Source organism: Ipomoea nil, unplaced genomic scaffold (assembly GCF_001879475.1).
Source record: "Ipomoea nil cultivar Tokyo-kokei standard unplaced genomic scaffold, Asagao_1.1 scaffold0875, whole genome shotgun sequence".
NCBI classification, from domain to species: domain Eukaryota; kingdom Viridiplantae; phylum Streptophyta; class Magnoliopsida; order Solanales; family Convolvulaceae; genus Ipomoea; species Ipomoea nil.
Genome location: NW_017617303.1, coordinates 142988 through 163395, shown reverse-complemented (window position 1 = coordinate 163395; position 20408 = coordinate 142988). Strand labels below are relative to the sequence as shown.

Genomic DNA, 20408 nt, shown 5'->3' with positions numbered 1-20408 from the left:
AACCCCACGCACCTTAAACACAAACCCCACGCACATTAAGCACAAACTCCACGAATATTAAGAACAAATCTCACGCACCTTAAGCACAAAAGCCCACACTTTAAGTTTTATCAACTACTGACATTAATCACTAACCCCACGCACCTTAAGCACAAACCCACGCACATTAAGCACAAACTCCACGCATATATTAAAAACAATTCTCACGCACCTTAAGCACAAAAGCCCACACTTTAAGTTTTAACAACTACTCACATTAAGCACAAACTCACGCACCTTAACCACAAATCTCACGCACCTTACGCACATTAATCACAAAACCACTCACCTTAATTTTGACCTAGATGCAAAAATTACAAAATTGCTACCGTAAGTTTTTTTATTTTTTTATTTTTTTTTTATTTTTTTATTTTTTTTTAACTTTGGTAATCTTGGACGTTGATTTAAGCGAGATGAATGACTCAGATTAAACCACACAACCGCACCTGAGGCGTTCACCCGCACCAGAACCGATTTTTTGGCCAACTATATATTGTCGGAAGTGCTCCTTCCGGAATAAATAAATGCATGCAGTGCTCATTCCAGAAGTGGTCATTCCGGAATAGTAAATGCAGCACTTCAGGCAATAATTACCTGGGAAATTGAACGACAATACCAAATATGATACAAATCACATAGTCATGCACATAATTAGAAAATTTTAATAGTCAAGGACCAAATCTGATTCATGTATAATAGTCAAGGGACCAAACGTGAAATTTTTCTAAATATTATGAACATAGTACGAGATGAATGTTATTAAACATGATGCGTATATAGTAATATTTATATACATTAAACTTTGTTTTTATGAACTTTATGAAACTACTATAGAGTGAATGTAAATACATATGATATATATTTAGTTTAGTGTTTATGAACATTAATGTTTATGTTTATGGACATATAGAACAAATATTATGTACATTAAGCTTTATTTTTATGAACATATAGAATGAATATTATGAACCTCCAATAGAAAGTTAATAAAGTTTACATGACGTAATGCAGAGGTATTTAGAAAGTTAAATGATATAATGTAGGGTAAAATAGAAAAATAATAAAAAAATATTAAAATTAAAATAATATGAATCATTAATTTTAACAAATAATTACACCAATATTTTTTTAATTGCCATTAGAGATCTAACTTTATTGGCTTTTATTAAGTTTGTAGAAATAGATATAGGTGTAGATATAGAACATGGATCGATTATCAATAATCGATCTATTAATTACTTTTCTTCTTTGTTACATTGTAAAACAGCGATTTATGTGATTAAAAGTGGGTTTTCATGAAATCCTTGTCGTGCTACTCTCAGTTAGATATTAATTTATTACCTAGGACCCATATGTTAGAAAAAATCAATAGGACCCATATATATGTTAGAAAAATTCAATAGGACCCATATATATGTTAGAAAAATTCAATAGGACCCATATAGGATAAATGACCGAAATGTGTGGTCAACAGCGTGAAATTCCCAAAGTGTGTGGCGTTTTTTTTTTTTGACAATAATATGCAAAATTCCTTTGGGAGTTGCGTTTTTGGTTGTGTCCGGGCATTTTTTTTTTCCGGTATTTTCGTAAAACGCAAGAGGTAGTTGCGTTTACGTATTCGTATACGTAAAACGCATTACCTAAATGCGTTTTCTAGGGGATACGGTATAGGCAAAAACGCAACTTACTTTTGCGTTTTACGTATTATACCGAAAACGCAAAAGTAAATTGCGTTTTTTGGATTTTTTGTACCGGCACTTTCCGGCGACCGCGAAGAACCGCTAGAACCACAAAACGCAATTAGCACATGCGTTTTTGGTTTGAATAGGTAAAACGCAAGTGTGATTTGAAGGTGGACCACTTCAACCCACTAATCCTCTCCTCTCTCACCTTTTTTTACCATTATCTTCTTGCCCTTTTCGTCGTCTTTCTTTCCCTCTTTTCTGTCCTTCTTCTAATAACTGGTAATTCTTGGGAAGCCTTTTGGTTTTAATTATTCCCCTGATCAGAACCTCAAGTGCTTCTCGATTCAGAACTCTGATTCCCCCATAAGCCAATTCCAGGGCGGTGATCCCCAACAGCCAAATGTCTGCAGCCTGATTCCCATTCCCACCATTGTACACCTCCGGCGCGGCGGCCCAAGTCGAAATCTGGGTCGCCGGCAACGCCGAGTGAGACGAACATTCCACATTGGAAACTTGGTGTTCGTAGACCGTGGCAGCGAAACCCAGCATGATTTGAGGGCCGCTCTTCACGTAAACGTGGCCGGCGTTGACGTCGTCGGAGATTATCTTGTACACCATTTGTGAGTCAAGGTTCACGAGATAGTTGCGACGACGAGCTTCATTGATGTCTAAGGGCAAGAAGATAATGGTAAAAAACGCATTTCGGAGTTGCGTTTTACGTATTTTTTAGGATTATACGTAAAACGCATCTCCCAAATGCGTTTTAACGTATTCTATACGTCACATGAAAACGCATTTGGCAGATGCGTTTAACGTATACAATACGAAAAACGCAAGTCGTCTTTGCGTTTTACGTAAATAATGAAAAAAAAAAAAAAAAAACACCCGGGACAACTCCAAAAACGCAAGTGGTAACTGAATTTTACATATTTTTGTCCAAAAAAAAGTCCAGCACATATTTTTGGAATTTCTCTTGCCCATCTACACATTTCGGTCATTGATCCGACCCATATATATGTTAGAAAAATTCAATAGGACTCATGTTAGAAAAAATCAATGGCATCATTTTCAGGTTGAGTCGATTACACTAGCACTTACTAGTTGCTTCAGCTCAAGTTGGTTTACGAATTCAATGAAAAATTTAATATCAGGTCATTTAAAACTATAATACACCTACTTCTTTTAAAAAAATGTTGTAATTTAATATTTGAAAACTATAGTACACCTACTACTTTTAGAAAATAAACATCATATTACTTTCAATTAAAAATTATTGTCCACGGGACAACCCAGCCAGGTTGCTACCTTAGCATGAGAAGAAGTCTAATGAAATCTGGCAGCTAAGGCAGACTGATTGAGAAAAAGAATTGATGAACGTCTTAACAAGATGAGGGCCTCAACTCTGGAATCGTATAGGTCGGACGGCCTAACACCGAATAAATGGACGACTTCACTCTGGATCAGGAGCAGAGATAGGCCATGGGAGGCCAATACATCATTATATTACAAATCTATTAAAATTTAGAACGTCTTACAGAATTCAATGGCTCAATACTTGTAAATGAATTTGTTGGTTTTAGGATTTTTGAGCCCACGGAGGTCCAACACAACCGTTGGTTGGCGGATTCACCGTCAAATACGCTTATGTAAAATCTCTTGAAAAATAGAAAGGCAACTAGCAAGATAGGCTACTTTCCACTATAATTTCTGAATATTCCTCTTGTATTCTGTGAGCTATGCTGCCTCCTACACTTGGGAGGGCCCCCCGTTTTATAGCTGACTACCCCCTAACGATTAAATACAAATTTAATTTAAATGTGCAATAATGGGAAGATAAAGGGCTAAGAGTCGTTGGGTTGCCGTTACATGGCCTTCCCAACGGCTGGATTGACTCGCATTAATGGCGGGCCTTTAAGCAGCAACGGTCACTGGCTGGGCCGACTCTTGTTGGTGCCGACTCCCTAAACTTGGCTCTTCACTCAGTCGCGCTTTCCTCAGGGCCTGCCCACGGCCCACAGTGTAGATTTCCTCTTATCCCTTTTGGGCCTATTACGGCGAGCCCATCCTGTAGGTCCATTCTTTTTTGGGCTTCTAGCCCATTGGGCCCGCACCCCATCAACTGGTCCCTCACTTTCTAGTACTGATATGGGCGGCGCTCGTCCTGAGCTACCCCTCACCCCCTCCTCCGGATTCGCGGTGAACCTCGTTCGACCTACTGAGCGACCCTTCGCTGATTACGTGTCAGCCAACTCAGCGCTCATCGCGTGTTAGCCGACCCCTTGGTTACTATATGTGGGCCGACTCCCTGCCTATGGCGCGTTAGCCAACCCTGCAGTTAACGCCTGAGATTCGCGTTTTGTGCCAATCAGCCCCTTCTGCGGGCCTGGCAACTCTCGGCGACGACTTTTCTAGAATTTCCTAAGGGTTCGAACCCTTTCTTTTTTATTTTTTTTTTTTTTTTAGATGACCCTCTGGTCTTCTTACCGAGGAGTCGACAATGCTTAAAGTAAACACGCGATATCTTTCATTTAAGATTCTTCAAAAAGGAGCGGGAGTACATTGGGGGTCTAACCTTTTACTAGTGTATTTCTTTAAATGAACCGCGTTCCAAGTCTGATCGATGAGCCTTCCCTCCAACGTCTCTAGCTTATAAGTGCCGACCTGGATAACTGCTACGGGCCTTCTCATTTGATGGCGAACTTGCCTCCTTCGGTCGGTCGGCTAGCTTGCATATCCCTCAAGACCAGGTCTCCTATCTGGAACTGTCGAATCCGAGTCCATTTGTCCCGATATCGCTTGACGAATTGTTGATACTCGACCATCCTTGCATGTGCCACCTCCCTTCTTTCTTCTAAAAAATTATTTTCAATCTGAAGGTTTTCCTCATTCTCCCCATCCGAGTAGTGGATGACTCGGTGCGTAGGCTCCACGACTTCCAACGGGATCTTCGCTTCAAAACCGTAGGCCAGCGAGAAAGGACTCTCACCCGTGGCCCGTCTCTGTGTGGTCCAATATGCCCACAACACACGTTCCAACTCGTTAGCCCACTTTCCGCCGAAATCCTCGAGCTTCTTTCGAATACCATCCACAATGGTGCGATCTATGTTTTCTACTTGCCCGTTGGCTTGGGGGTAAGCAACCGACATCTTGGTGTGACGGATCCTATGCCGCTGACAGAACTCGGCGAAAAGTTGGCAATCGAACTATCGACCGTTATCGCTGACTTTATGCTCAGGGAGCCCAAAACGACAAATCACTTTCTTTCAAAGAAATCGTCGACACTGATACTCAGTAATCGTGGTCAATGGCTCGGCCTCCAGTCCTCCACCCACTTAGTGAAATAATCGATGTCCAAGTTGGTTGCATAGATAATAACTTTGAACCAACTTTTGATCATCATGCAATGTGAATCTGCTTAACAAGCTCAAAACATATATGAAAATTGTAGCAAAATTTCTTTAACTTTATAACGAATCTTGAATCATTCCAATCGGACACCGTATGCATTAAATATGCTTAGAATATCAAAATTGTTCGAGTCACCTTGATTTACATCCTCTCACATGCTTTGTCGAGTCGGAATGTGGGGCTCTTAGGGTTGGGGATTATTCAACCTTTTGAGAGAAGAATATCAAAGTTGTGCCAATTTTTGATAGAAAATGAATTCGACCTAAAGTCTTAATTATTACGACCAAACGGGAAAGAGCATTCATCCCATCCCTTTCCATCATTAATTATTAGCAACGTAACTCGAACATACTTCCGAATAAGCTAAATTAAAGGTCTTCACGTACTAGCCGTCAACAATGGAAAATAATGCGTAATTGCGAAGACTTTTCTCAATAACCATTTAATTTGTTGTTTTAAAGGCCATCATATCCCATATGACATTATTATTGATTACTTTTGTAGTGTCTATCAAAATGGGCAAGTTTTGGATTAGCTCCCTCCTCATCATCACACTACTTCTAGCCAACGGGTGGTTTTGCTATGGTTGTTGGGAAGAAGAAAGGTTTGCACTTTTGCAACTTAAATCCAACCTAAACGATCCAAATGGAAATTCTCTTCTTCTTCTCCCATTATGGATAGATGATAATAGATCTGACTGTTGTCAGGGCCGGATTTTAGGCTGTGCAAGCTGGGCTATCGCACAGGGCCCCCAATTTTAGAGGGGCCCCAAATTTTATAGGTCCAATATTTAATTTTTACCTAGCTAGTTTAGAAATAAAAATTAAGAGTTTTCAATTAAACTTAAAAGGTTCTATGAAGAGATGGTAAAAATGTGTATTTATTGTATTTTAACTTGGAGGTCAAAGGTTCAAAACTTGCATGTATTAATTTTAAAAATTGTGATTTTGGTAGGGCCACATTTATTTACCAGAACAGGCCACCAAAATTTAAAATACGGCCCTGACTGTTGTGAGTGGTCAAACGTGATTTGTGATACTACCACAAAGCATGTAGTTCAAATCTCTCTTGATTACACTAGGGTCCAACAAATCCAAGGTGATTGGCATTTCAATGCCTCTCTTTTCCTCCCTTTTAAAATGCTTAGGGTTCTCTCCTTGTCTCAGAATGGCTTGATTGGTTGGGTGGAGAATCAAGGTGAGATTGATATTATATTCTTTTTAAAATATTATAGGGTATATATATAATTATTTTAATAAATGATTGCATATAATTGTGATGTATGTTCTCTGTACAGGATTTGAGAAACTATCGGAATTAAGTAAGCTGGAAGTCCTAGATTTGTCTGGGAACAACTTCAATCGTAGTGTTCTTTTATCGCTCAGTCACCTCAAATCTCTTAAGTCTCTCAATCTTGATCTCAATTCTTTAGATGGATTTGGTAATCGTAATCTGATTTCAATTTTTAGTTACACTTTTGTTCATATTAATATCATCTTTTGGCCCTGTTTGGTAAAATAGTTAGCTTATCAGCCAATTTTGACTTATTTGATTACTATTAATTGTTTGACTTAGTTAAAAAATCAATATAAGTGTTTAATTAATTAGTTTTTTTGTAACTTCAAAATGCTAAAATTCAAAAAGCTGTTCAAAACAACTTTTTCAATATAATTAACTTTTTAATAAAAGAAATTATACCAAACAACTATCCGCTAACAGCTAAGTTACCAAACACCTTTTTACAATAAGCTAATGTTATCAGCTAATTAATTATACCATATAATTAACTCAATCAGCTAACAACTATCAGCTAACTGTCATTTACCAAATATGACTTTTGTCTCTTTAATCAAGTAGCATTTTTATGAGTTTCATGCCTATATATTTAATTTCTAATTTTGCTACATTCCCTTCATAAAATAACGATTGTCATTATATTAGATTTTTCTTTTTCCATTTCAGTATTGCATAAGTCTTTTTATGAAATTTTCTTATGTCATTTATATGTGATGTGATTAGTCAAGTCAAGGTAAGGAATGATTTTTTATTTTTATTTAAAAAAAAAAAAAAAAACCTAAAAAGAAAAAACAAATCTTTTTAAGAAAACCGCCTTAGTATAAATAGTGCCACGTTGCAAGATACGGAGTACATAATTCTAGAACTTTTTTATTTAATTTATTGATATCAAATTTCTTCAAATTAATTAAATTGTTTTTGAAAATTAGTTAACAAGGTACACAATTATTTGAAAAGTACCAAATAAGTCAATTGCTTAATTAATGGTCCAGGTCTTTCTCTGTCTGCCCAATTCACTCCGAGAGAAACAAAAGCTGGCCCAGAGAGAATCATTACTTGTAGGAATTAAACCCGGGTTATCTCTCACAAAGAGAGCTCATTTGCCACTTGAGCTACCCTGTTGGGTTAATTAATTAGTATTATACACTTTCAAAAAAAAAAATTACAACAAAGTATTATAAAATTATTAATTTTTAACTATTTAGTAAATTCATAGAATAAGATATTATTCTTGTAAAGAATAATAAATGTTTTCAATAATTATTTAATAAATTTTATTGTAACGTAGGTCATGAAAGACTTTCAAGCTTGAAAAAGCTTGAGTTATTATCACTTCGAAGCACCCGAATAAGTGAGAGCAATGTCCAATCAATTTTCAGTACGTAAATTTCAAGTTTAATTCCTCGAGAAGTGCTTGATTGTAGCTATATATTAAATGTCTTAATGCAAAATTATTTGGGCAGGTATAAATGATTTCACCAATTTGAAGGAGCTTGACATAACAGGCAATACATTCGGAATCTTTGGGCCATGCACGGTATATACCAATCATTATATTATGGATTATGATTCACTTTATAAAGTAAATTACTCAATAACATAAGATTCATTTGTAATATATTGAATATTCATTTTTTAAGGTTTACTTTTTGATATACTACCAAATAATGAACCTTAAAAATATTAAAAATTAACTTTTAATATATTAAAAATGAACATTTATTCATAGTTCACTTTACGATCCATAGTATAATTTGCTTGGTATATACACTCACTGAATGACAAATTATACCATGAACCAAAGTCCACCTTGCATTGTGGGTCCTGGTCTGAAATGACATTTAAATTATGCACATGCAGTTAACATATTATGTACATTTAGTTAATAAATTATGTACTTATAAATAAATTAAAGGTACATAATATATATGCTAACATTAGATATATAATTTATTAATTGCATGTACATAAAATGTTAAATGCGTATTAGCTGCATATATATAATATGTTAATTGTAGGTACATAATATGTTAAGTGTATATGCATAATATATTAATTCTAGTAGGTACATAATTTAATTTATTAACGGAATGTACATAATATGTTAACTGTGGGTAAATAATCTTTAGAGTTAATTTCATTTTCAATCCTAGATTAGTGATGAAATTAAAATTTTGAAATTATTATAGGTATAGTATAACTAGATAGTTTCAAAAGGTTAGACCGTTAGAATGGAAAAGTTTGAAATTAAAATTCTTGCTTAAAATTAATTTTAATTCAAATCGATCAAGGAGGAGTAATTATCAATCAAAGCCATTCAGTATTTGAAATACAGAAGAATTGCATATGTTAATCTCTAACAAACATTGCCCTGTGTGAACGGGAACGATAATTAGTCCGGGTATAATACGAATTTAAAGATGCCTTTTAAGACATATTCAAAACATCTCGTGGTTTAATCACACTCACTAACAAAGAGTATATATGAGTGGGTGTTGGTTAATGATATACTGTATTTTGGCAGGTCGATCTATCAAATTTGGAAATTCTTCATGCAGCAGTTAATGGCTTTAATAAAAGCATATTCACAAGTTTAAAGCAGCTTCCATCACTCAGATTCTTAGATCTCTCTCGTAATGAGGGCATAAATGGATCAGTGCAAGTAAATGGTTAGTTTGCAATATATCAGCTTTCGATTTCTTACAATGACGCCAATATTTATCTTTCTAGTTTACTCTTTTCTATTTTGTTCTTTTTCCTACAACTTTAAGAGCTCCTTGCTTTAGAAGAATTGGATTTAAGTGGCACTGGAGTTGACAACTTTGTCGCTACTAAAGGTACGCATATATATATATATATATATATATATATATATATATATATATATATATGAATTCCAATTAATAACTATTTTAGATGTCTACGAATTTTAAAGTTAATATTCAATATAGTGACTATAGTGATTATACTCAAATTAGTCCTAAATGACTTTTTGACCCTGTTTGGTAAATGATTGTTAACTGTTAGTTGATTGAGTTAATTAGAGAGTATAACTAGCAGATAATATTACCTGATTGTAGGAAGGTGTTTAGTATAATTTCTTTTCTCAAAAAGTTAATTGAAAAAGCTGTTTTGAGCAGCTTTTTAAATTTTAACATTTTGGGGTTGAATTTTTAACCAAGTCAAACAATTAATAGTGGTCAAATAAGTCAAAATTGGCTGATAGGCTAATATTTTACCAAACAGAGCCTTTGTGCTCAATTTAGTCATCGACTTTGATGGTTTTACACAATTTAGTTTTTTGTTAAAAATTTTGTTAATTGACTGTTAGAAATAAGGTCCTAATGGTAATTTCACATCCTTCATCCCATTTGGGATGATTCTTTCTTCTTCCCCTTATTAAGATCCATGCAGAAATGCAAATCTTCGCACCCAAATCCAGGGTTGTAAAAATCGGTCTAGGCGCCTCTAGACCGTGGAGATTTCCCCTCTAGGCGCCCGCCTAGGTTACCGGCCACCTAGGCGTCCGCCAAGCGCCTAACTCGGCCGATTTGGCCGCCTAGCGTCTAAATTAGTCGAGTTAACTCGTCCATTTCGGTCGAGTTAACCCGATCGGCTCGGCCTATTTTTTTTATTATATATGTGTGTGTGTGTGTGTGTGTGTGTGTGTGTGTGTGTGTGCGCGCACGTGCGCGCGCGCACATACATTTATATAATATGACATATATACACTTGTAGACTAGTTTGATACTTTGAATCTTTAGATGATTGAAGTATTTGAGTATTTCATATTTGAGTATTTTTAATTTTTAATATTGTTTTAATGTTTTTTTTTTTTTTTGAAAAACATTGTTTTGATGTTATGACTTATGAATTATCATTAATTCATTTATTAGGATGTGTTATTTGATTAAAAATGTTGAAAGCAACCTCATTAAAATTTTCAAACTGCAAGTCTACCACTATTTTTTTGGCGCCCGCCTAGACCGCCTAGACGCTAGGCGCTGTTCGGGCGCTCGATAAGCGCCTAGCGCCTACTGCAACCATGCCCAAATCCAACTAAAAAAGCTATTTAAAAAAATTATAGACAAATATTTATTTAGTTATTTAGTGTTGAAGTTGATTTGGAATGAAAATCTCCATTTCTGCATGTTGCTTAATAAGGGGAAGAAGAAAGAATCACCGTACCCAAATAGGATACGGATGATAAATTACCATTAAGACCTTATTTCTAACAGCAAGCTAACAAAATTTTTAACAAAATGACTAAATTGTGTAAAATCATTAAAATCTATGACTAAATTGAGCACAAATAGTCATTTAGAACTAAATTGAATAAAATCACTATAGTCGATGACTATATTGGATATTAGCTCACGAATTTTATGAAGCAATTGTACAAGTTGGTAAGCTTGCTTGCGTGCACAGGTAATTATAAATTAAAATGGACACATATACCTTGTGCAATTACAATATATATATATATATATATATATATATATATATATATATACAAACGATTATACTTTTCTAAATACTAAAACCTGATGTTCTTATTTACAAAGTACAATTTACTCGATCAGTTAAAGCTTTTAATAAGAAAAAAAATATCATTATCAAACACGATTAATATTATTTAATTTGAGTAAAAAACAACACAGTAATTCAAAAATGTGGAATTGTAATGCAATATAGTTTATTATTGTTTTACAATAAGCATTATATTCTTCTAAGGTTGAACCCCAACCCTAAGGGCCCCCACACCCCGGCCAGAGCATTTGGGAGGAAGCATTATATTCTTCCAAGGTTGAACCCCAACCCTAAGAGCCCCCCACACCCCGGCCAGACAGAGCATTTGGGAGGAAGCATTATTTACTATTCTACTATATATATATATATATATATATATATATATATATATATATATATATATATATATATATATATATATATATATACTAATAAGAGCCAAAGAGAGTTAGGCCTATAATGGGTAGAAAAAATGGCGGTCAAATTTTTTAATCAAATGAATGGCTCAGATTGATCAGATTTTAATTTTTCCCTTAAATTTCTTAATTTATCCTTAATGAATATGATTATCCGTTAACTTTTTCGTTAAATATTATCTTTTTCGTTAATTTCTGTTAGTTCACCGTTAACTTACACATTGATTTCAATAAGATAAGAAAGGTCTTAGGTTCGAACCACATCCCAATCAAAGTTGGCATAATTAGTATTCTATTTTACTCTTATTAAATTAAAATAATAATTTAGTAGCTACAACAAAAAATAATACATATACAATTCTTTAATTTAGAATTATGTGTCCACAATGTCTTTATTCAAAAAAAATTATTCATTATCAATCAATTAAATAAGAGAAATGATTTCATTAGTTATATTGTCATTATTTTTCTCCAATATAAAAATTCTTTATATTCAAAATTCAAATTCATCAATGGATTATATTCGCTACATTGTCCCTACAATGTCTTTATTAAAAAAAATTATTCATTATCAATAAATTAATTAAGAGAAATCATTTTATTAGTTATATTGTATTTATTTTTCTCCAATGTAAAAATTCTTTACATTCAAATTCATCAATTGATTATATTCACTACATTGTCTATTATCATTTTTTTGTGCATTATTTTTTAATTAAATATAAAAGTTATAATACAAAATAATGCTACATATTTATTTACCAAGTATTTTATTAATACCATGAAAAAATTTTTAAAAATTAAATTAATAAATCCAATTATATTAACTACTTGAGAGATTTGTTGACAAAGAGAGTATTCAAATCACACAACAAATTGAAGTGAGAAACTACCTCGCAATGTCCTTGTTTGACAATCAGCAGTTAGCGGTTAGCGTTAGCGGATTTGACCGGCGAATTATATCAACGGTTGGTGAAAAGATATTTAAAAAATTAACTGTTTAAATTAACATTTAAAATGACCTAAGGGCATAATAATAATAATAATAATAATAATAATAATAATAATAATAATAATAATAATAATAATAATAATAATAATAATAATAATAATAATAATAATAATAATAATAATAATTGTTTTAATAATATTTTTTTAAAAAAAATATAGATGTGTTTTGGGAAAATCATTCTCAAAAATGCTAAGTGAAAATATTGTAAATTTCAATGTTTGTATTTTCAGTGGTTTGGAACAAATTGTTGCTTCAAACTGTTAAATAACCAAAACACTTTCTTTAGCATTTTGATCTTTGGGTTACATCATATTTACCAATCGTCCGATATCTTTGGGTTATATTATAATTATAAAAAATTTAAATTTTACTACATCTAAATTCCTTAAATTAGGTGTTTCTTTATCCATAATAATGTATTCAACAATAATGGTTGAACTAAATGAACACTGAGCAAAACACCTAAATGATTGGTACCGTTGATTCATTCATTGATCTTGTATATATGTGCATTCATTAAATATATTAAAACCCTTTGCAACAAAAATACTTGGTTACTATTTAAAAAAAGTTTAGTAACAATTATAATGAATCTCCTATATTACATTGTATTCATATACTATGAATTACATATTTAAATAAACAAATTAGACATTAAATTAGTTATGTTGAACTTCTCATATATAATCTTGCATTGATATACTTTCAAATATTTATTTAATTATAAACATTGGGTAGAAAAAATGACCGTCAAATTATTAAATCAAATGAATAGTTCTGATTGTTCAGATTTTATTTTTCCTTGAGATTTCCTAATTTATCCTTAATTATATGATTATTCGATCCGTTAACTTTTCCATTAAGTACCGTTAATTCACCGTTAGTCTAATTCTAATATTAAAGTCTAATATATAATTATAACTACAACATTAATCTAATTCTAATATTGAAGTCTTAATAGAACTCTAACCACAAATCCGGCAAATTATGCCGTGAACACGTGCCCACCTTGCAAGGTGGGCACGGTTCCATATTCATAATTTCTATACTGTAGATCCATAATTTTATACTGTAGATTCATAAAATTTATACTTTAGATTCCAATTGTTGAACTCTGTTTTCACAAATCAGAGAACTATATGTTCATAATTGATAACTATACAGTTTAGAAATTATGAATTTACAGTACAGAAATTATGAATCTACAGTACAGATATTATGAATCTGCAGTATAGAAATTATGAATCTACTACTGTATTTAAATTATGGATCTACGGTATAGAAATTATGGATCTACAGTATAGAAATTATGGATCTACAGTATATAAATTATGGATATGAAACCGTGCCCACCTTGCAAGGTGGGCACGTGCTCACAGCATAACGCTCCTACTTCCGGAATCTCCTCAAACAATATTAGTATATATTTAATATTTTATGCTTTAATTTTTATTTGCTCTCCCTTATATCCCGTATTTGGTTTCAACCATACCCATACAATTATTTTATTGACAATTATAATCAATCTTGACTATATTATCTTACATATTTGTAAACTTAGAATTATCAATTTAAATACGCAAATCTAACATTCAATTATCTATGCATGAACAATTCCAATATAATCTTGTCTTGATATACTTAAAAAAAAAATACTTATTTAAGAAAAACATTGGGCATTATCCCAATCGCAATGCGCGTAAAAAACTAGTATTATATATATGAGTGGAAGTTAATTAATATAATGCATATACATATATGAGGAGATAGATAAAGATAATGATTTTGACATACTTTGACAGGCTTACCAAATTTGGAAATTCTTCATTTTGGAAATAATGGCTTCAATAATAGCATATTTTCAAGTCTTGAACGATTTCCATCACTCAAGTTCTTAGACCTCTCCGGAAATAAAGCTATAAATGGATCGGTACAAATAAATGGTTAGTTTGCAACAAATCAATTTTTAAAGTTATACCTTCTTTACTATCGTCACATTTCTCCATCAATTATTTCCAATATGTTTTTAATTTGTCAATTTATATTATATCTTTCTTGTTTACTCACTTTTCTTTTCTTGTTTTCCTATTACTTTATTAAGAGCTACTTGCTTTGAATGAATTGGATTTAAGTTATACTGGAGTTGACACATTTATCACCACTATAGGTATGTTCACATGAATCTTAATTAATAAAAATTGTAGTTGTCTCTAATTTCATATGGTTCATGCAATAATTTAGTTGTACTAAATGATATGCTAAGAGTTTATTAGTCAAACATCTTTATCAATCATGATTAATGCTCTAAGCTAGTTTAAAGCTGAAAGGTTAAAAACTAACAGCTACTAGCTTACTGTATTTGAAACGCTATTTAGATAGCATTTCAAAATAAATTATTAATTTAAATTCTTCATGTTTGACTAAACATAGCTTATAGTTTATTTGTAGTTTAAAATAAGCTATAAGTTCTATCAAACATAGCATAATATTATTTATTATGATTATTATTTAATAGAAATTCAATGAACATTGTATTGATGATGAATATTGATAGTACTTATTTATGAATGAGAATGTTACTGGAAGAGTAGAATTGATGAATTATTATCATGTCTAATCAGGCAGTGCAAATGCAATCCATCTTCAAGTGCTACATCTAGATGAAATGGATACATCAACCTCCAACTATAGCAATTTGCTACAATCTTTAACATTTTTCTCATCACTCAAGACCCTCTATTTTCAACAAAACGACTTTCCAATTGAAACTCAATGTAAGTTTATTTTTAAATTACTTGTTACCTTCCCATTTAAGCCTTTTAATTAATTGCCACATACATGGAACCGTAAATACTAATTCTATGGTTTATATTAATTTTTAGACTTGAACAATCTGAGCAAATTGGAAAGTCTGATCTTGGATGATTCTAACGGTCTTGACAAAAATGTTCTTAACAACATCCAAGGGATGATGTCTCTCAAAGTTATTTCACTTTATGGATGTGGACTAAAAGGAACCTTACCTAATCAAGGTATATAACATTCACATGCTTTTGCACTTTATATATATATATATATATATATATATATATATATATATATATATATATATATTGGGAAAAATCCCACTTTCTGTGACATTAAAAATCACAGACCCCGACATGGTCCACAAACACGAGATAACACAATAGCCCAAAATAAATAACAATGCAAGGGACATCAGATTTACGTGGAAAACCCCAAAATCACGGGGAAAAACCACGGACCACCACAACCAAAGTTTCCACTATCACAAATCTTGGGTACAAAGTTTCTGGCTACCACCCGAGCCAAACATCCAAAAATCATCACAATACAACAACTCTAGGCCAAAGACTTCTATTATGTTCCACAAGCGTAAAACGAATAATATCTCGTACTTCAAATATTCAATTACTACAAGAGATAAAAAGAATACAAATACTACGAGAATACTCAAAAGATGTCTGGAACAAACAAGCTGACCTCCAAAAAGTATTGATGAATAAATTAAAGCACCCAAGAGCTTCGGCAAACCTCACGACAAATCCATCAAACGTGTGACAAAACCGCCGAACACGCTGCCGTCGTGCCGCTAAAAGTAGTGGAGAATGTCCTCACAAGACTGGCCAAGGAGACAAAAAGAAGCAAAAGAAACTTGGCTTTGTTTCACTGCTCTCTACTGTCTTGCACTACTGCCGAATCAATATCATGTGTGTGTAGTAGTGTTGGAGAAGAATGTCTTTATACTACCAAAATGGGAATGTGAAGGGATAAAGAAAATAAATTCTTTTAACCTTTCACATGCATGCTTTAAAGAGCAACATTACTCTTCCATCACTCCAACTTCTTATATTCCCTAAAATATTATTATTATATATAATATAATAATAATTAGGGCTCAACAAAAATAGAGTGGATACAAAAAAGGCTTGGTCCAAACATGGACTGTTTTTCACATAGGAGGGAAACCCAACCCAACAATATATATATATATATATATATATATATATATATATATATATATATATATATATATATATATATATATATATATATTTTGTTTCTCAATGACTATGCCTTGTAATTAATTTAGTTAATTCAAGTGTCTCAAAATTATACGAGTAAGATATTTATTTATATATAAACACTCTTTGCAGGTTGGTGTGAGCTTAAAAACCTTCAAGAGTTAAGCCTTAGTAGCAATGAGTTGGAAGGTGTGCTTCCCCCATGTCTTGGAAACTTGACTACTCTTCGGTTGATTGATTTTTCCTCTAATCAATTCTCCGGCAACATAGCAGTCTCCCCCTTGTCTAGATTAACCTCACTTGAATATTTAGCTATTTCATATAACCACTTCCAACTCCCCATTTCTTTTGAGTCATTTAGCAATCACTCAAATCTCAAAGTCATACTTGCTAGCAACAATGAAGCGATTTTGGAATCTAGTTTAAAAAACACTGTTCCATCATTTCAACTTGAGTTTCTTAGTCTATCAAACTGTGTAGGATATCCTAGAATACCAAGCTTTCTACTTTACCAAAATCAGTTAAGGATTCTTGATCTGTCACATAATAATGTTGGAGGTGATTTTCCCATTTGGTTGTTGGAAAATAACACAAAACTAGAAGGCTTTTACATGGGTGGCAATGTTTTTAAAGGAGACCTCAAGTTTCCACAAAACCCTAATTTCCACATGGACACTATTGATATCTCTGAGAACAATTTAGGTGGAGAAACCCCAAAAGACATTAATATTGTTTTTCCAAACATAGTTACACTAAACATGTCTTGGAATAACCTTGTTGGTAGCTTACCTTCTAGTTTTGGTGACCTCAAATCCTTAGCATATCTGGATTTGTCTAACAACAACTTGACAGGGGAATTGCCAAAGAAATTAGCAACTGGTTGTCTCTCTTTAATCCATTTGAAACTGTCCAATAACAAGTTCCAAGGACAAATATTTTCAGGGGTGGCTTTAAATACATACCAATTGACATTCATGCAACTTGACCACAACAATTTTGTGGGGTGTCTCTCTACCATCTCTTTTTCTTCTTCTCTAATTGCCCTAGACCTTAGCAACAACCATTTGTATGGGGAAGTTCCAAAGTGGCTAGGTAATATGACAAGTCTTGCCCATCTTTCCATGTCCAACAATCAGCTTCAAGGTCCAATTCCTATAGAGCTTTGCGAGTCAAATAGAATTGAGCTCTTGGATTTGTCAAACAACAGGCTATCGGGCTCAATTCCGGCTTGCTTATTCAACCCTTCAATGTTAAGACATCTTCATCTAAGCAAAAATTGGTTTGGAGGTCAACTCACACATGCATTTGATGATAATTTTTCTCTGGTGACACTGGACCTCAGTGACAACAACTTTACCGGAAGAATTCCAGAATGGATTGGTAGCCTTGGTGTACTAAGCATTCTTCTCCTTAAGGGAAATTATTTTGAAGGCATTATCCCTGACCAACTATGCCAATTGAGCAAACTAAGCATTCTAGATCTCTCTTACAATAATCTTGGTGGATCAATCCCTCATTGTTTGGGTGAAATGGCTATAGCTAAGTATTTTGACAGCAAATCTATTACTAGTATATTACTAGAACAGCCAATGACCCAAACAGAAATGTCTTACTTTTACTACTCAAGCAAACTGGCAAAGGCATTTCACCTTCCTTTAGATAGATTATTTGATGGCGCGGATTTCTTTGTGGATGATCACGTCATGGCAGAATTTACTACAAAGTTGCAACCGCGTTTTTTTAAGGGGATCGTGTTGGATTTGATGACGGGTATTGATCTATCTTGCAATCAATTGATCGGGAGCATTCCCCTTGGTCTTGGAAACTTAAGCGAAGTTCATGCTTTGAACCTTTCACACAACAATCTCACCGGAGCAATCCCAACTACTTTATCTGGACTTGCGAATGTCGAGAGCTTGGATCTTTCCTACAACATGTTAATGGGGAGAATTCCTGCTCAATTAGTTGAACTCAATTGTTTGGAAGTTTTCAGTGTAGCTCACAACAATTTAAGCGGTCCCATTCCAGATCGTAAAGCTCAATTTGCAACCTTTGATGAAAGCAGTTATGAAGGAAATGCTCTCCTTTGTGGTTCTCCACTCAGCACCCTTTGCACCCAGAATGATTTGTCCCCACAGGTGTTGTTACTCGACAATGACAATGATGAAGAAAATTTCATGGACTTGGAATCATTCTACATTAGTTTTCTCATATCCTACACAATTATGTTGCTAACAGTGGTAGTAGTACTGTGCATAAATCCATATTGGAGGAGGGCTTTGTTTAGTTTCATTGGGTTCTATGCAATGTCCTGTTATCGATCACTTTGTGTTGGATAGTATATTTGCCCTTATATAAGTGAACATGATCTGATTTATTCACTCTTAGAAAATGACTCTTATTTTCCTTAGATGCATTCGTGAGTAGAGCTGTTCATACGTGCTAGCAAGCCAAAAAGCCCGCTCCTTGACGGGCCTGGGTTTTACTAGCCTAGCCCGCCCCACGGGCTAGGCGGCCCCCGCTATTTTTTTTTCCTTAACATCTAAGTTGTTAGTTTGATACTTTTTTAAGTTTTACCTTTTGTAAACTCTAAAAATAATTAACATAACTTGTTACATAACTAACATAAGACATAGTTCATCAAACATTAGACACTACATAATACAAACAATAATTATAAAGTCCATAGTATAAAATTTTAAAACATTAAACTAGGGTTTATGGTTATTACTTATTAGGTTATAGTTAGATTTTATAAAATATTATATATATATATATATATATATATATATATATATATATATATATATATATATATACAAGAAACTGGAACTTGCAAAAAATTCAAAATTTTTTGACCTAAATTGTGGAATTTTATGGAAGTATTTGGTAACGAATTTTGATACAATTTTTTCCAGATATGAAGCTCAGCAAGTCTAGAACATACACAAAAAATTTCATATCAATCCAAGTCTCGGATTTTTCCCTTAAACCGCGTTAGACCGAATTTTCCTGGACAGCGCACATCCAAGAACTTAACGAAACTTTTTGTGATTACTGGACATGTTTTCAACCCAAACTTTTTATGGATATCAAGTTATATAAGTGTAGGTTCTCCAAAAACAATTTCAAGCTATGTTTCATTGGGTTCGTTTTATAGCTATGCAAAAAATGTTTGATGAGCTATGTCTTTATGTAACAAGTTATTTTAATTATTTTTAGAGTGTACAAAAGCTAAAAACAAGCCCGCCAAGGAACGGACTTTTTGTCCCCCGCCAGCCCGTATTGACAGCTCTACTGAGAGTGAATAAATCATAACGAGATCATGTTCACTTATATAAGGGCAAAAATACTATCCAACACAAAGTGATTGATAACAGCATATTAAACTAGGGTTATGATTATTACTTATTAGGTTATAGTTAAATTTTATAAAATATTATATATATACAAGAAACTAGAACTGGCAGAAAATTTAGAAATTGTTTACCTAGATTGTGAAAATTTATGGAAATATTTGGTAACGAATTTTGATACAATTTTCTCCAAATATAAAGTTCAGCAAATCTAGAACATACACAAAAATTTTCATATCAATCCAAGTCTCGAATTTTTCCCTTAAACTGCGTTAGACCGAATTTTTCTGGACAACACACAGCCAAGAACTTAACTGAATTTCTGTAATTACTGGAACATGTTTTCAACACAAACTTTTTATGAATATCAAGTTATATAAGTGTAGGTTCTTCAAAAACAATTTCAAGAAAAAAGGAGTTCAAGATGTATTTTTTTGTAAATTTATTTTTCCGACTGCGCCAAACACAATTTTCTCGGACAATAGAATATTATGTGTGTGTGTGTGTGTGTCACTTTTTCCCCCTGAATTATATACTTATAGCGCTTTTACCCCCTGAATTATTCATGTAAGCACATTAGCCCTCTCAATTATTCTAAAAGTGACGATTTTCCCCATTGA

General features: G+C 33.1%; 2 protein-coding genes across 2 annotated transcripts in view; both read left to right on the top strand.

Annotated features, from left to right (window-relative positions):
- LOC109179003 (receptor-like protein 12) overlaps nt 1–18804 on the top strand; it is a 66323-nt gene extending 47519 nt beyond the window's left edge. Inside the window, exons 8-13 of the mRNA XM_019328563.1 lie at nt 9200–9265; nt 14189–14329; nt 14488–14553; nt 15008–15160; nt 15269–15418; nt 16565–18804. Of these exons, the coding sequence (XP_019184108.1) occupies nt 9200–9265; nt 14189–14329; nt 14488–14553; nt 15008–15160; nt 15269–15418; nt 16565–18771 (2783 nt within the window). The 3' untranslated portion in view covers nt 18772–18804. The remainder of the gene's footprint in view (nt 1–9199; nt 9266–14188; nt 14330–14487; nt 14554–15007; nt 15161–15268; nt 15419–16564) is intronic.
- Nucleotides 5618–7062, top strand: LOC109179006 (polygalacturonase inhibitor-like). The gene is made up of 4 exons (XM_019328568.1): nt 5618–5825; nt 6135–6329; nt 6430–6629; nt 6968–7062. Exons 1-4 carry the CDS (start codon nt 5648–5650, stop codon nt 6998–7000), a joined length of 606 nt encoding a protein of 201 aa, XP_019184113.1. The 5' UTR covers nt 5618–5647; the 3' UTR covers nt 7001–7062.
- Nucleotides 18805–20408: the final 1604 nt, after the last annotated feature.

Bases quoted from the DNA above. Each gene is read 5' to 3' on its own strand.
- LOC109179006 (XM_019328568.1), top strand. From the start codon at position 5,648: ATGGGCAAGTTTTGGATTAGCTCCCTCCTCATCATCACACTACTTCTA. The intron at 5,826-6,134 runs CTGACTGTTGTC...TAAAATACGGCC, and splicing joins ATGGATAGATGATAATAGAT to CTGACTGTTGTGAGTGGTCA. The intron at 6,330-6,429 runs GTGAGATTGATA...TTCTCTGTACAG, and splicing joins TGGTTGGGTGGAGAATCAAG to GATTTGAGAAACTATCGGAA.